Source organism: Sciurus carolinensis, chromosome 2, assembly GCF_902686445.1.
Source record: "Sciurus carolinensis chromosome 2, mSciCar1.2, whole genome shotgun sequence".
Taxonomy (NCBI): domain Eukaryota; kingdom Metazoa; phylum Chordata; class Mammalia; order Rodentia; family Sciuridae; genus Sciurus; species Sciurus carolinensis.
This window is the reverse complement of record NC_062214.1, coordinates 1,765,066-1,780,832: the sequence shown is the minus strand read 5'-3', so window position 1 is coordinate 1,780,832 and position 15,767 is coordinate 1,765,066. Positions and strand designations below refer to the sequence as shown.

Genomic DNA, 15,767 nt, shown 5'->3' with positions numbered 1-15,767 from the left:
TGTGTTTTTAGTGCCCGGTGGTCTTGGTTCAAAGGAACAGCAGCTCTGTGTGGTGCGGTGGGGAGGGGGCCAGGCACCGCTCGCTGCTGCGGAGGAGCGAATAAACCCCCTTTGAAGAGTCGCCTCACCTGCTTGCTTTTCTTCCACGCACTGGGGCCAGCGGTGGAAGGACGGGGTGGCTGGGGTGGTCATGGGGTCCCTTCCCACAGCAGACACAAACCCAACCAGGCCCAAGATGTGCAAACATTTAACATTTTTAGAAGTTTTAAATCAAGCTAACAAGCGAACAAAATATGTTCCCCCTCTTGTCTCAGCAAATACCCCTCTGTGACACCAGGAGAAGCCGGTTCAAATGTAGAATTCTCAGGCTCCTTGGAGCCAGAAAGTGGCAGCAAGGAATGATTAGGCCCAGGCCACGGCCCACCCCACCACCACTCAGTCCCACACTGCACGGGACCCGCGTGCCTGTGGATGCCGCAGCCTGAGTGTACCAGCTTCACCTACAAAAGCAGCACCCCTGGGTCTTTGGATGGGTCCATCTCATAAAAATTCACCTGTGGCCAGGCAAGGTGGTGACACCTGTCATTTCAGCTCTTAAGGAGGTCAAGGCAGGAGGATCACAAGTTCAGGGTCAGCCTGGGAAACTTAGTGAGGCCCTGTTTAAAAATAAAATACACTGGGCTGGGGATGGAGCTCAGCAGTGAAGCACCCCTGGGTTCAACGCACAGGAAAGGAAGGACAGAAAGAAAAGTGACACACATGGGCTAAAGAGGCCTGTGGAGGCTGGGAGGCTGGAAGCAACACAAGGAGCAGCGGCTCCTGGTGCCCAGTGATCTGAAGGGCTGCACGGGCCCCTGGCACTGCGCACCCCCCGGGGCACAGCTACGCAAGCGCTGAAGGACAGGAACACACGCACACAGGCCTTTGGTCACTCACAAACCCTCCCTGGCTTGAGCACCAAGTGGTGGTCACAGGTCATCGCAGTGACCACTGTGTGGCTCAGGCCTGAGCAGTACCACTTCCCCACTCACTGGGACCCTGGTGGCTAAAGTGACCTGGCCCTCAGCGGGCCTGTGGTCCAGCATCACCCAGGGCTCCTCCAGAGCTGGGGCAGCTGGGGCTGCTGGGGGGTCACCATTGGCCCCCAGAGTGCTCATTAGATGAGAGTCCAGGTTCCTTCCTGTCCAGATTCGTCCCAGAATGATGCTCTGGGGGCATCCAGGCCTCCCCTGTGCTAAGAAAACCCCTCCCAGAGAGAAGGACAGGAACAAGTCCCCGAGCTCCTACAAGTCCCACCGAATCAGCCAAAGACCCACATTCCAGGGGCAGGGTTTGAACAAGAGCCTCCTGGATCCTTGGTGGCTTCCCAGGGACACAGCCAGCAGGAAGACACAGAGCAGCTGTTGTCTCTGAGTGCCACCTTGGAGCTCGGGCCTCAGAACCCCGGAGGACGCTGCAGCGTCCAGGCTCAGCTCCAGCCACCCCGAGGCCCTGCCACATTCCACCAGGAGAGGACAGTGTCCAGCCATCCTGGAAGACGCGGCAGGGGCTCCATCTCGGAAGCACAGAGCAACCCTCCCATCACCAACCTGTTGGTGCAGATTTGGGCTTTGTGGCCTCCAGAACTGAGATGAGGTACTGCTCTTTATAAATTACCCAGTATCAGGTTTTGTCAATAACAACACAACTAAGACAACAGCCCAGGAGGCCTGTCCACCACCTGCCCTGACCAGCCTAAGAAACAAACTGTGGTCTACACTGACCAGCCCAGGGAGCCAGCCTGCTGCCTCTACCTCAGAAGAGGAGGCCAGACCCTGTGTCTATAACCATCCAGCAAGCAAGGCGGTGAGCAAGACCATGGCCCAAGCAGCCAGGACCCGAGAGCTAGCAGGCGGTTTCCTGCTCGGCCTCACACAACGGAGTGATCCTTGCAGGGCCCCAGGGAAAGCAAAGCCCCTGACACTCAGAACAGGTCCTGCTCCTCGTGCGTTTCCACCGCTTCCACGGGGCTGGGCTGCCCCGGCCTCCCCAGGGACCCCTCTACCCAAGGCCTCCCCTTTGCCCACCAGGCACCTGCCACACGCAGTGCTGTGGGGCAGCCTCCACGCATCCCGGCGGAGTCCCGGTTCTGTTCCTGCTTGAAGACGCTCCTGTGGAGAAGTCTCGGAGGGTGTCCCTCCCTGGATAAGGCAGGGGCTCTCATCCTGGGGCCCTGGAGACGAGTCCTTCTTGGTCACTGGACCGTTCTGGTTGAGTGCAACCCCCAGCTGCCCACAGCTTGTGCCCAGAGATGAATCGGGACTGTGGGCTGGGACAGTGCCTGCCAGGACTCACCTGGACATTAGCTGGTTTTGCAGCCTCAGGTCTCTTCCGCGTGCGTCAAACCTTAGCTTCCTCTTGACACCTGACCTTGGAGGTCCTGGGTGTTCAGGATCTTCCTTCAGGTTGGAGACCCTGCAGGGGACAGGCCTCAACCCCCAACTCCTGCCTGACTGTGGGAGACGGGAACCACCAGGCCCTCTGTGGGGCCAGCTCAGTGGTGTCTGCACTGAGAAGCCAGCCGCTGGGAGGCCAGGGCCAGGCGCCTTGCCCAGGGCAGATGACTGTCTAACTGCCCCCCGCAGGCACCCAAAGTCCTAGCACCCCCAGCCACAGCCCCTCCACAAGCTCATCTGGACTTTGCCTAGCACAGGGCTGCAGGGTCCTGCTGAGGGTGCTGCCCAGGGAGGACCCCTCACTCCTGGTCAGCGGGTAGGGGGTCCTGGGCCAGGACCAGACCCTCCTCCCCACCCCAGAGACAGAACCGAGGGAGCCAGGCGCGAGACACTGAGATGCTCCTGCAGCACAGGCTGCGGCTCAGCCCTGGGTGCTGCTTGCTCAGTGGTGACAGGGACCCACTCCCAGAGCAAGAGCAGAGCAGGTGCTCATGGGCTCCCAGGCCTCGCGCTCCTCCGCCTCGCTCCTCACCCGTGCCAGTGTGCCCTCTGAGTCTCAGGGCCCCAGCCCTGCAGCCTGGTGGAGGGCCAGCCCCAGGCCAGTACCAGACAACAGTTTCCACGGCAGACTGCCCCACCATGTGACCCAGCTGCCCTGACCGCGGGCCTGAGCCCACACTGGAGGGGCCCGGAGCAGCTCACAGCTTACGGCCACACCTGTCCAGGCCACCTGGAATGCGGAGGCCTGCCCTCCCTGGTAAGGCAGCTCAGGAAGGCTGAGTAACCCCACAGGCCACCACTTAGTGGTGCCACCAGACCTTAGCCCCAAGCCGCACCCCACCCTGCAGCCACAACCTTGCTCGGAAAATAGGTCAGTCCAGGTCCCACCAGGGTGAGGTCTGTGCACCAGGTGGGCAATGCTTTCCCTCCTAGCCCCTCCCCATTTCTGGGCAGAGGTGCTTGTTCTGACTCCACCCACACTCCCCAGCCTTTTCTTAGGCACAAATTTGCATTCACAATGACTTGCAGAACAAAATCACTCACACGGTTAACTGCGGTGCAGTGATAATTGCAGGCACAATTAGCCACTTGCTAATTTTGAGTGTGCTGAGCAGCTAATTACATTCTCAGTTAGGCAACTGCTGGGCCGCCGGGCAGGGAGTCCCAGGAAGCTCACTCCCTTCGCTGGACAGAGGTGGCAGTCCTTCTCTCCCCAGAGGAATCAGAGCCATAGACAAGCCAACAGCCCAAGGCTTTGGCTGCTGAGCCAGGTGTCAACAGACTCACTGGCAAGGTGGCGAAGAGACCTGGTCGACCCCCGGCAGGGACCCTACAGCCCACTTCACCCCAATCCATGCAGGCCTGGACATGCATTTGGCCTCCTAGGCCACTGTAGGCTGCGGGATGCTCTCCAAGGTGCTGACGTCCCCACCACTGGGCCGTCACTACTGAGCCAACTCAGGGAGGCACTGAGGGCAGGTGTCCACCAGGCCTGCGGACCACCTACCCCAGTGGGAAGAACACAGAGTCCAGGTCAAGAAAGACTCCTCTCTGTGTTTTGAGTATCTCAAAACCAAAGATGAAGATTCCCACACTGTGTCACAACCAAAAAGTAGCTGGAATCCTATGACACGCTCTGAGCAAGGAGAATCTCAATCCCACAGAAATGACACTTAAGCCTGGAGGGTCAACTGGTGTCTCCAGCATGGCCACAGTGCCCATCATGTGTCCATCAGCGAAGGGACACAAACTGCTGCGGACAAACTTAGCACCTGGGGCCACGACAATGTGAATGGGCAGGGCAGGACTCTTGGTATCTTGAGAACGATGTCCCAATTCCTTCTTATGATCCTGCATTTGAAAAGACTGAATCGCTAGTGATATCACTTCTAACATATTTAGGAGGCTCAAACTGACTCTGAACCAAGAGGTATTGAGAGCACTAAGAGGAGAGAGGATTGAGGAGTAAGGAGAGTTCAGTGAGGAGTGAGGACAAAGAAGTGAGGTGTGAGGTGGTGACAAGTCAGGAGTGAGGAGTGAGGAGAGAAGAGTGAGGAGTAAAAAGACAGGAGTGAGGAGTGAGGAGAAGGAGTGAGGAGTGAGGAAAAGGAGTGAGGAGTGAGGAGTAAGGAGGGAGGAGAGAGTAGAGAGGAGTGAGGAGAGAGGAGAGAGGTGAGAGGAGTGAGGAGAGAGGAGAGACGTGAGAGGAGTGACGAGTGATAACGGAGGAGTTAGGATAAGGAGTGAGGAGTAAGGAATGAGGAGTGAGGAGAAAGGAGTGAGGAGAGGGGAGTGAGAAGTGAGGAGAGAGGTGAGAGGAGTGAGGAGTGAGGAGTGAGGACAGAGGACAGAGGTGAGAGTAGTGAGGAGTGATGAGTGAGGATGGAGAAGGAGTGAGGAGTGAGGAGTGAGGAGTGAGGAGAGAGGAGTGATGAGTAAGGAGTGAGAAGAAGGAGTGAGGAGTGAGGAGTGAGGAGAGAAGAGTGAGGAGTGAGGAGTGAGGAGTGAGGAGTGAGGAGTGAGGAGAGGAGAGAGTGAGGAGTGAGGAGTGAGGAGTGAGGAGTGAAGGAGTGAGGAGGGGAGAAGAGTGAGGAGTGAGGAGTGAGTGCTGAGGAGTGAGGAGTGAGGAGAGAGGAGTGAGGAGTAGGAGTGAGGAGTGAGGAGAGAGGAGTGAGGAGTGAGTAGGAGGAGTGAGGAGAGAGGAGTGAGGAGAGAGGAGTGAGGAGTGAGGAGTGAGGAGTGAGGAGTGAGGAGAGAGGAGTGAGGAGAGAGGAGTGAGGAGTGAGGAGTGAGGAGTGAGGAGTGAGGAGTGAGGAGTGAGGAGTGAGGAGTGAGGAGAGAGGAGTGAGGAGTGAGGAGTGAGGGAGTGAGGAGAGAGGAGTGAGGAGTGAGTAGTGAGGAGTGAGGAGTGAGGAGAGAGGAGTGAGGAGTGAGGAGAGAGGAGTGAGGAGAGGGGAGGAGAAGTGAGGAGAGAGGTGAGAGGAGTGAGGAGTGAGGAGAGAGATGAGAGGAGTGAGGAGAGAGGAGTGAGGACAGAGGACAGAGGTGAGAGTAGTGAGGAGTGAGGAGTGAGGATAGAGGAGAAGGAGTGAGGAGTGAGGAGTGAGGAGTGAGGAGAGAGAAGAGAGGAATGAGGAGCGAGGAGAGAGTTGAGAGGAGTGAGGAGAGAGGAGAGAGGAGACAGGGGAGAGGAGCGAAAAGTGATGAATAAGGAGTGATAAGAAGGAGTGAGGAGTGAGGAGAGAGGAGTGAGGAGAGAGGAGTGAGGAGAGAGTTGAGAGGAGTGAGGAGTGATGAGTAAGGAGTGAGAAGAAGGAGTGAGGAGAGAGGAGTGAAGAGTGAGGAGTGAGGAGGGAGGAGAAAGTTGAGAGGAGTGAGGAGAGAGGACAGAGTAGTGAGGACTGAGGAGTGAGGACAGAGAACTGAGGAGAGAGTAGTGAAGAGAGGTGAGAGGAGAGAGGAGAGAGGAGTGAGGAGTGAGGAGTGAGGAGTGAGGAGTGAGGAGAGAGGAGAGAGGAGAGAGGAGAAAGGAGTGAGGAGAGAGGAGTGAAGAGAGAGGAGAGAGGAGTGAGGAGAGAGGAGTGAGGAGAGAGGAGAGAGGAGTGAGAAGAGAGATGAGAGGAGTGAGGAGAGAAGAGAGAGGTGAGAGGAGTGACGAGTGATAAGTGAGGAGTGAGGAGAAGGAGTGAGGAGTGAGGAGAGAGGAGTGAGGAGAGAGGAGTGAGGAGAGAGGAGTGAGGAGAGAGGAGTGAGGAGTGAGGAGAGAGGAGAGAGGAGAGAGGTGAGAGGAGTGAGGAGTGAGGAGAGAGACGAGAGGAGTGAGGAGAGAGGAGTGAGGAGAGAGGTCAGAGGAGTGAGGAGTGAGGACAGAGGAGAGAGGAGTGAGGAGAGAGGTGAGAGGAGTGAGGAGTGAGGAGAGAGGAGAGAGAAGAGAGTAGTGAGGAGTGTGGAGTGAGGAGAGAAGAGTGAGGAGTGAGGAGTGAGGAGAGAAGAGTGAGGAGTGAGGAGTGACTAGTGAGGAGTGAGGAGAGAGGAGAGAGGAGTGAGGAGTGAGGAGTGAGGAGCGAAGAGTGAGGAGAGAAGAGTGAGGAGTGAGGAGTGAGGAGGAGAGGAGTGAGGAGAGAAGAGTGAGGAGTGAGGAGAGAGGTGAGAGGAGAGAGGAGTGAGGAGTGAGGATGAGGAGAGAAGAGTGAGGAGTGAGGAGTGAGGAGAGAGGAGTGAGGAGTGAGGAGAGAAGAGTGAGGAGAGAGGAGTGAGGAGTGAGGAGTGAGGCGTGAGGAGTGAGGAGTGAGGAGTGAGGAGAGAGGCGAGAGGAGTGAGGAGTGAGGAGTGAGGAGGAGGAGTGAGGAGTGAGGAGTGAGGAGAGAGGAGTGAGGAGTGAGGAGTGAGGAAGAGAGTAATGAGGCGTGAGGAGTGAGGATTGAGGAGTGAGGAGTGAGGAGTGAGGACGAGAGGAGTGAGGAGTGAGGGGTGAGGAGAGAGTAATGAGGAGTGAGGAGTGAGGAGGGAGGAGTGAGGAGTGAGGAGTGAGGAGTGAGGAGTGAGGAGAGAGGTGAGGAGTGAGGAGGAGAGGAGTGAGGAGTGAGGAGTGAGGAGTGAGGAGAGAGGAGTGAGGAGTGAGGAGAGAGGAGGAGTGAGGAGTGTGAGGAGTGAGTGAGGAGAGAGGAGTGAGGAGTGAGGAGAGAGAGTGAGGAGTGAGGAGTGAGGAGAGAGTAATGAGAGTGAGAGAAGTGAGGAGTGAGGAGTTGAGGAGTGAGGAGTGAGGAGTGAGGCGTGAGGAGTGAGGAGAGCGGAGTGAGGAGTGAGGAGCGAGGAGAGAGTAATGAGGAGTGAGGAGTGAGGAGTGAGGAGTGAGGATGAGGAGTGAGGAGTGAGGAGTGAGGAGAGAGGAGTGAGGAGAGAGGAGTGAGGAGTGAGGAGTGAGGAGTGAGGAGGTGAGGTGAGGAGTGAGGAGTGAGGAGAGAGGAGTGAGGAGTGAGGAGTGAGGAGTGAGGAGTGAGGAGAGAGGAGTGAGGAGTGAGGAGTGAGGAGAGAGGAGTGAGGAGTGAGGAGTGAGGAGAGAGTAATGAGGAGTGAGGAGTGAGGAGTGAGGAGTGAGGAGTGAGGAGTGAGGAGTGAGGAGTGAGGAGTGAGGAGTGAGGAGTGAGGAGAGAGGAGTGAGGAGTGAGGAGAGAGGAGTGAGGAGTGAGGAGTGAGGAGTGAGGAGTGAGAGTGAGGAGTGAGGAGTGAGGAGTGAGGAGTGAGGAGAGAGGAGTGAGGAGTGAGGAGAGAGGAGTGAGGAGTGAGGAGTGAGGAGTGAGGAGAGAGGAGTGAGGAGTGAGGAGAGAGGAGTGAGGAGTGAGGAGTGAGGAGTGAGGAGAGAGGAGTGAGGAGTGAGGAGAGAGGAGTGAGGAGTGAGGAGTGAGGAGAGAGTAATGAGGAGTGAGGAGTGAGGAGTGAGGAGTGAGGAGTGAGGAGTGAGAGGAGAGAGGAGAGAAGAGTGAGGAGACAAGAGTGAGCAGTGAGGAGTGTGTTGTGAGGAGCTGCGGGGTGTGCCCCCCTTGGTCAGCTGTCCCTGCGCTTCAAGTGCTGGTTGCTCCAGGCTCCTGCTCTGTGGTCCTCCAGCCTCTGTGCCCAGCCTCGATCGCCACAGTAGTGTGTTCCAGGTCCCTGCTGCCCATTCCCTTGCTCCCGCCCACCCTGCACTCGGGCGCACCTGGTGCACCTTGTGTGTGTTTTTCCGCCAAGACCGACGTCTTGTCTCCTTCGTCTTCTCACCAGAGTGGAGCTGCCAGTTGGGGGTGCAGTGGCCAAGCTGTCCTTCCCCAGGCACTGCCCCATCCAGCCCCTCCGCCGAGGCCAGGTTAGGTGCTGCTGGGCGGCACCTGGGGCCTTACCATCAGAGCCCCAGGGCCACGTCTGTGGGGAAGACTTGGGCCCTGCACCAGGACAGTCCTGGCAGTCACACTGGATCCAGGAGACAAACAGAAAAGCGGAAGTTACTCAGCACACGTGCAGAAATCCAATTCCAGCAGAGCTTTGCCAAGGAAACTGGGGACCCCCCCCCCGAGAACTCAGAGAGCAGGGTACCCATGAGGCCGCACAGCCTGACGCTGGCCTCATGATGCTCCTCCCGGGCACACCCGTCAGTAGGCACGTGCCCTCCACCCCTTCCTGCTGCAGCTGTCAGAACCTGGGGATGTAGGAAAGTGGGCTGGAGGGAAGAGCAGGATGGAAAGGTCAGGCGGTTGACCCCAGAGTGTGAAGAGTCAGAGTCCCTGACAGACAGGAGGGGAGAAGGAAGCCCCCCACCTGACCAGCAGAGAAAAACTGTGCAAGTGCCAAAAGGCACTCGCTCCAAGGGGACCCTCCCACCACGGGAGAACCAAGGGAGGTTGGACAGGTAGAGGTGTATTTCTTTAACCCAACAGGAGACACTGAGACCAGGTGTTGGGGAAGAGTGTGCACCCGAGCACTCAGCCAATGAGGAAGCAGGGGAGGCACCTTGCACTCTGGGGATAAAACACTGGTTGTGCCCAGTCTGAGTGTCCCTGACCACCAGGCACCTGATCCTAGTGACCGTCATTAAAGTAAGGCCTCGTTTCCTCTGTGCCTTGTCTCCCAGTCCATTCTCGGGTGTGGACAGGTGAGCGTGGTTACCACAGTGTCCCCTCCCAAAAGTTATGGTGCAGTCTGACCCCAGGACCTGACTGCATCTAGAGACCTCCCCCTCAGGACCTCAGGATTTGGCTGCCTTGGAAGCTGGGGTCTTGACAGGAGGACCACGCTACATGAACGGGCCCCAATCCAAGGTGACTGGGGTCCTGACAGGGTGAACGCTGTCCACAGAGGCAGACCTGCACGGGAAGGTGGAGAAGCCCACCTGCCCACACCTGCATGGTCCTCCCGCTCCCAGGCCTGGGAGCCGAGCACCTGTCCTCCGAGGCCCCACACTTGTGGCCCATTGCCACAGTCCAGGGACTCAGGCAACAGGGACGAGGATGGGCGCAGTGCTTCAGGGAAGGCAAGGTGCGGCCACGCTTCCTGCCGGTGGCCACCTGAGGTGCCGGGAAGGCAGCACCACCTCTGTCCACCAAGGTCTATGTCAGCACTAGGGTCCGCCAGGGTGGCTTCTGTGTGCGTTCAGGGGTCTTCCCCAGGCTCCCTGGGGGGCTAAGAGAGGAGGGGTGAGGCCACTTCCTGGCCCAGGACTTGGCCAGCAGGGGTCTGGAGGACCTGTCCTTGGATAGAAAGTTTCTCCCACTGGATTCACTGGGCTGGGGTCACCATCACCTGAACTGGACAGAGGAGAGTCTCTGGTCACCTTGGCAAAACCTGGGAAACTGTGAAGAACAGGCAGAACAGATACAGATAGATTTGTTTTTAATAAAGGAGTTAATTTCTTTCAATCCTATATAAAACAATAGCAATTAAAAACTTCATTTTTGAAAGTAAAATATTTACATATGAACAAGTAACTGTGCAAAATTTACATGAAAAAATGGAAAGACAGGGATTTCCTAAAAGATAAAATAAAAGGTGTAACAGTTCTCAGGTGCTGATAAAAAATACTGATCAGCCTTCAGTCCACAAGCGCAGACTGAAGTCTAACGTGAGGATCCACACAGAGAAAGCCCAAGTATTTACAGTCATAAAAGTACTATCAATAGACAATTTAATACAATAACCTCTGAAAATATAAAGAACCAATTAGTATATTTGTAATAAAAAAATAGGTACAAAGAAGGGGCTTTGCTCTGGGCATCTGTAAAGTGAGCCCACAGCTTGCATACAGTCTCTTAGCAAAATAATTATAGTTTACATAGCCATTTTTATGTTATGTGCCAAAAATTATGTACAATTACTGACAAAATACACCAACCATTTTTCAACACTTGATTCACACTGAGAAACAGTCTTTTGATGATTCTTCTCAACTTTGATTTTATTTAATCTAAGTTTTCACTTTTAGCTAAAAAACACAGTGCAAGTAAAATATATTTATGCTGAAAAAGTTCTCATTTCTTTTAACTTTACAGCTTCACAAACTGTAGCAAATAAAATGCATTTGTACAGATGCTGAGCACATTCAGAAGGGGCCGCCTCGCTGGGCTCGGCCTGGCCAGGCAGGAACGCAGGCCCACCTGGGTGACGCGCTGCGATGAACTCACGTTCCTGGAGAACTTCAGGCGGAGTGGGGCAGGGGGAGATAAATAGTCTAAAAATCAGTTTGCTTCGCCAACTGACTGTTACAAAAATAAAACAAGAGAACGAGGTCATCGCTGTAGACAGACACCTACGTGGTACGTCAGGCTGAACGAACCCAAAATGCACAAAGAAAGTGGGGCTGCTGCGAGCCGGCAGGGCGGCGGCTGACGGGCTCCGGCAGTCTGTAATATGGCTTGTTTGGCAAGAAGGCCACTCAGTCGAGGATGAGCGGGGCGTAGCTGACCTCCAGGAGCATCCCAGGCCTGCGTTCTGCTACAGGAGAGGCTTCCTTCCACGCTGAGCTGATTTAGAGACAGGAGTATGAAACTTCCACTGCAAAGAGGTGGCTGTTCTTCAGCAACGTCCCGTTGGCTTGCTACAAAAGGCGCAGTCTGCAGACGCACAGAACGTCCCAGGCGGCTCCGTCAGAAACACCGCGCATCCCGCGTCACTTGAGGAATGCTTTGTAGAGCAACAGTGAATGGCTTGTCTCGCGCTCGTTTTCTAAACAGAATATGAGGTCCCTGAGGTTGACCCGTGTGATTCTTTGCCGCGTGAACTGTCTGGGGGTTCCCACTCCGGAGCTGCCTGGGACCGCCAAGCCGGGGCCCGAGCCCTGGTGAAAGGAGGAGACGGGATGTGAGCGGTGCTCTGAGGTGAGCTGCAGAGCAGGGGAGGGCAGCTCCGGAGCCCCCGTGTGTCCCAGGACACTGCTCTGGAGGAAGCTGGATGTGGCCCAGGCTCCTTCCTGCAGGCCTGCAGGCTGAGCTGATGTGTGTTCGCGTCCCTAGCTGGGAGGGATCAGGAGACTCCACAGCATCCGCTCAGACTACCACCCTCAGATGCCCCACGAAGAACCCACTCTGGCCCTGGGTGGGAAGGGGCGGGGGCTCCCACCCCAAGGCAAGTGACTGCCCCTGGGGCCACAGTGGCCTGACCTCCACATGACCACAGAAAGGCTGCCCAGGGCCAGGGGTCCCATCCCTGCCCGCTGAGAAAGGCACCAGGTCTGAACTCCCGAGCTAGGCGGCTGTGGGTCAGCAGCCAGACATGAGCCCCGGGCTGCGTCCTGCCCGACCCCCAGCCCTGGTGCACCCAGCTCTCCTGAGGCAACCGTCCTCCGGCTCACAGAAACAGAGCCATGGGTCAGCCTGGAACATGCAGCAGCTGCTTCCCGTCAGCACCCCCACCTGACGCCTCCTGGGCATAAGCTCCAGAACCCGCAGGTGGCTCGAGGCAGGCTCTGTGCTCCAGGTGGGAGCCGGAGGCAGGCCGCCTGCAAGGACTGCAGCAGGCATGGCGCCTTTTCAGCCAGAGCGTGAGGAGCCCTCTCCCGAGCAAGCACCACCACGCACAGAGCCAGCAGCGCAGGCCAGGGGCCTGAGGTGGACAGTGGCACGGGCCTTGGAGGTGCTCCGTGCTCTGACAGCCAAAGCCAGCCAGCACGCTCCCTTGGGGGCCAGGAGCCACCTCCACACCTAGTGGCCGCTTTGTCTTGGATGGAGGTCCAGGTTCTACTGACAGCCTCCCAGGGTTTTATGTAGACCACAGAGCCCTCCAAAAGGCTGGGTGGACACCCACACGCAGAAGGAACCAGGAGCAGTGGAGGCGGGTTTCCCTGCAGGTGCCCTGGACACCAGCTACAAGCCAGCGAGGGGCAGGGACAGAGGTGGACTGGCCGCAACCCCAGGGTTCCTGAGAGGTAGAATGAGGTCTCCTGAACAACACAGTGGCCTCCCTCAGCATGAGTCCACCAGGTCAGCCCAAACCTTGCCTCGCTTGGAGACATGGGTCTCCACACTGGCTGCCTCTGTGACAAACTGATCTGCCCGACTAGAGGACCGGAGGAAGCAAGCCAAGGTGTCGGCCCTCAGAGCACCTCTGGGACTGCAGCTGGCAGGTCTCTCTGCCTGGCCACGTCGCCAGGCTGGTGTGTGAGCAAGGCGCTCCTCAGGAGCAAAGTCAGAAGCCACGCAGAAGCACCAAAACCACAATAAGCAGCATGAGCGCCCATCCAGGGCGCAACCAGCTCTGCCGGGCCACCTCAGCCCAGGCACAGGCGGCCGTGGAGCGAAGCCACCGCACCCACCCCACAGCAGGCGCTGGAGAAGGGCCGTGGCTCATGAGCCACAGACTCTTGGGCTCCGGGGGGTTTTGTAAGTACAGCCCAGGCTCCAACTGTGGAAGAGGTGCAAGCTCAAGCACCTGCTGCTTGGTGTAGCACTCGCTCTGACCACCTGGGCTGAGTCCAGTCTTCTCCACTCTGCCAAGGAGAGGCCGGCTGGTCACTGCTCCAGGGTCTTTGGCTCTGTGGGTATTGTGGCCATGGCACGAGGAGCCTCAGCCTGTCCCTCAGGGCAGCTGCCCTGGCATGCTCACAGTCTGTCCTAGGTGCTTGGGCCGTGGGAGCAGGACAGGTCATTGGCCTGTGGCATCTCAGAGCTCCCTGCTGGAGGAGCCTCAGCAGGAAGCACCACAGGGTCATGGACAGGGCCGGAGCTGCGCCACCACTGGAGGCTCTGCTCAAGGCCCACCACAGCAGATAGCTCTGCACAGAGCGGAGAGGATGGAGGACCAGGGTAAGCCCCAGTGCCCGCCAGGAGCTGTGCAGGTCAGTGAGCATGGCCGTGGCGACCCCCTGTGCCTCACATGGCCTCCCCTCTGCAGCAGCACAAGCACGCACCCTGCCGTCCATGCGCTGTCAGAGTCAGGGAGAGGAGGCCGACCCTCCCACTGCGAGCTCGACCCACAAATAAAACCCGCAGAAAGAACCTCCTCTGGGCTCCTCCAGCGTGGCCAGTGCAAGTGCAACCACAGAAGGCGGCTCCAGGTCCCAGGAAGCAGCGCCCGCTCCAGCACACCGCAGTCACACACGCCTCGGGGCTGCCCCGCAGCAGTGAGGCCTGCGCTGGAGTGTGGAGATGAAGCGCATTCTCTGCCCAGCTCAGCAACAGGCTGCAGCAATGCACCCACAGCAGCCCCGGGAAACCAGAGAGGGCTCCTGGGGTAGGGTGGCCTTCGGCCCCAGTTCCCAACAGGCCTGGCGCCACCTGATGCCTGCTGAATCATGCTCTGGCTGGGGGAGACAGCAGGGGCCCCAGGCTGCTGAAAGCCAGCCCAGATTGCCCTGAGAGCCAGCACTAGCCAGGCGTCAGAGCGCAGGACAGAAGGGCCCAGCGCCAGACCTGAAAGGGCCTTTACGGGGCAAAATGGAGACAGTTCCAAGAAGAACCCCTGACCACTGGTGGGAAACAGAGGAGTGCAGGGAAGCTTTGGGTCCTGCAGGACAGAGTCCTGCAGTCAGCACCAGAAGCCCATCCCAAACACCCAGAAAGCCTGTTTGGCACCTGGGCCTCACAGCACTGCCAGCAGAGGGTGCCACCACCCACGGCAGGAAAGGAGCCCTGCAAATGCACAGAGCACAGCGGGACGGGGGGGGGAACATCCACAGGACACTGGGGGCAGAAGTTCCCACCAGGAAACAGTAAACCAAGTCCCCAGACAGCAACAGCAACACATGTGGAAGGAGTGAGAAGAGGCTCCCAGGAAGGATCACTGGTCAGCAGCTCTGGATAAGGAGGGGAAGAGACCAGGAGTGAAGACCCGAGCAGCAGAGGGTAGGAGCGGCCCCCCAAGGCTGGAAGCTGGTCCAGATCCCAGAAGACCGGGGCCTGCAGCCCAGCACCATGAGCTGACACACACCCGGGCCTGCCGGAGGGGACAGGGAATAATCACGAAGTTACAGGACAAGCAGGCCCACTTCTCAGACGACATCTCCAACCACAGAGGACACAGGGCACACGACACAGCCCCGCCTGTCACCAGGCCACACAACCCAAACAGCAGGGCCGCGTGGAGCAGCTGGACGTACTCCACGAAGGCACAGCAACACCGCGGCCAGGCTGGGGATGGCTGCACGGACCAGACGCTGTGAGCTGCGCTGGAGGGTTCATCCAGCACCCAGGTGGGCCTGGGTGGCGTCAGAGCAGCACTGCAGGGGACCCCAGGCCGGGGGATGCAAAGGCGAGGCGGGGCTGGTGGCCAGCAGGGTGAAGGGCGGAGGGAGGGGCTGGAGATCAGTCACCAAAAGGTGCAGCTGCCAACGGCTGAGCAAGAGCAGAGAGCGTGCAGGACAGGGTGGCCACAGAGCACAGAGCAGCCTTCCTGGACACCAACGCCGGGAAGACACAGGCACAGCAACACAGAAGCACGCAGTGACAGCCTGGGTCCAGACCTGGCCATCCTGCATCAGGAGGCGCTATCGACCCCCTGCTGACAGGTTGGAGACAGGAGGCCAGCCGACAGCCTGCGCCCACAGCAGTCGGCTGGGCATGTGTCCCCAGTGCACCCACGTGAGACACCGCAGGTGAGACACCGCAGGTGAAGTGAGTGAACTGCCAGGCGGGCCTCCTTAGGTTCACCAGAGCTCGGCGTGAACTGGGGGTGCAACTGCAGGCAGCTGGGGCATGGCCGGGGCAGCAGGTCACTAGGCTGAGCCCTGGGGCCTGCATGTTCTGTCTCTGCTCCTCACTCTCGCTCTGCCTCCTGGCCACTGCCAGCTGACAGCTTCCCTCCACCAGGCTGCTGGCCGCCATGTGCTGCCTCACCTTAAGCCCAGAGCAAGAGAGTCCACTGACCACAGACCAAGGCCTCTGAAACCCTGAGCCCAAAATAAATTTTCCTCCTCTCAGGTGTTTTCGTCAGGTCTTTGGTCACAGAAACCCACTAACACAGACGGGTACTTCTGAAAGCTCCAAGGCACAATTCACAATGAAGGTGCCACTTATGGCTATTTACACACCACGTGACAGAACACAGGTCAGACCAAAACCTGTGGCAGCGCGCGGGTGAAGTCAGAAGCTCACTCAGGCCAGGAGGCTGCCCCACCACACCCACTGCTAAACCACCAGCAAGCAGCCACAAGAACAAACCCAGGACCAACAAGCCCGCTCTCTCAGGCACTGGCCACACATCCACAGAAACCAGGTACCACTTCAGCACCATCCACGCTGGCAGCCTCGCAAGTGTGGCAACAGGCTTTGGCGAGGCTGTGGGAGACACCCGTCTCCTTGGCGGTAGGTGGCAGGCCAGGCCTACAAGGCCACCCGCTCACCCCCTCAGCCCCACCTGCAGAAGTTGCCCCTG

The 15,767-nt window shown here is 58.1% G+C and overlaps 1 protein-coding gene across 1 annotated transcript in view; it reads right to left on the bottom strand.

Annotated features, from left to right (window-relative positions):
* Window positions 1-9,780: 9,780 nt before the first annotated feature.
* Window positions 9,781-15,767, bottom strand: part of Taf4 (TATA-box binding protein associated factor 4) — a 72,668-nt gene continuing 66,681 nt past the window's right edge. Inside the window, exon 15 of the mRNA XM_047538603.1 lies at window positions 9,781-11,238. Coding sequence (XP_047394559.1) covers window positions 11,071-11,238 — 168 coding nt within the window. The 3' untranslated portion in view covers window positions 9,781-11,070. The remainder of the gene's footprint in view (window positions 11,239-15,767) is intronic.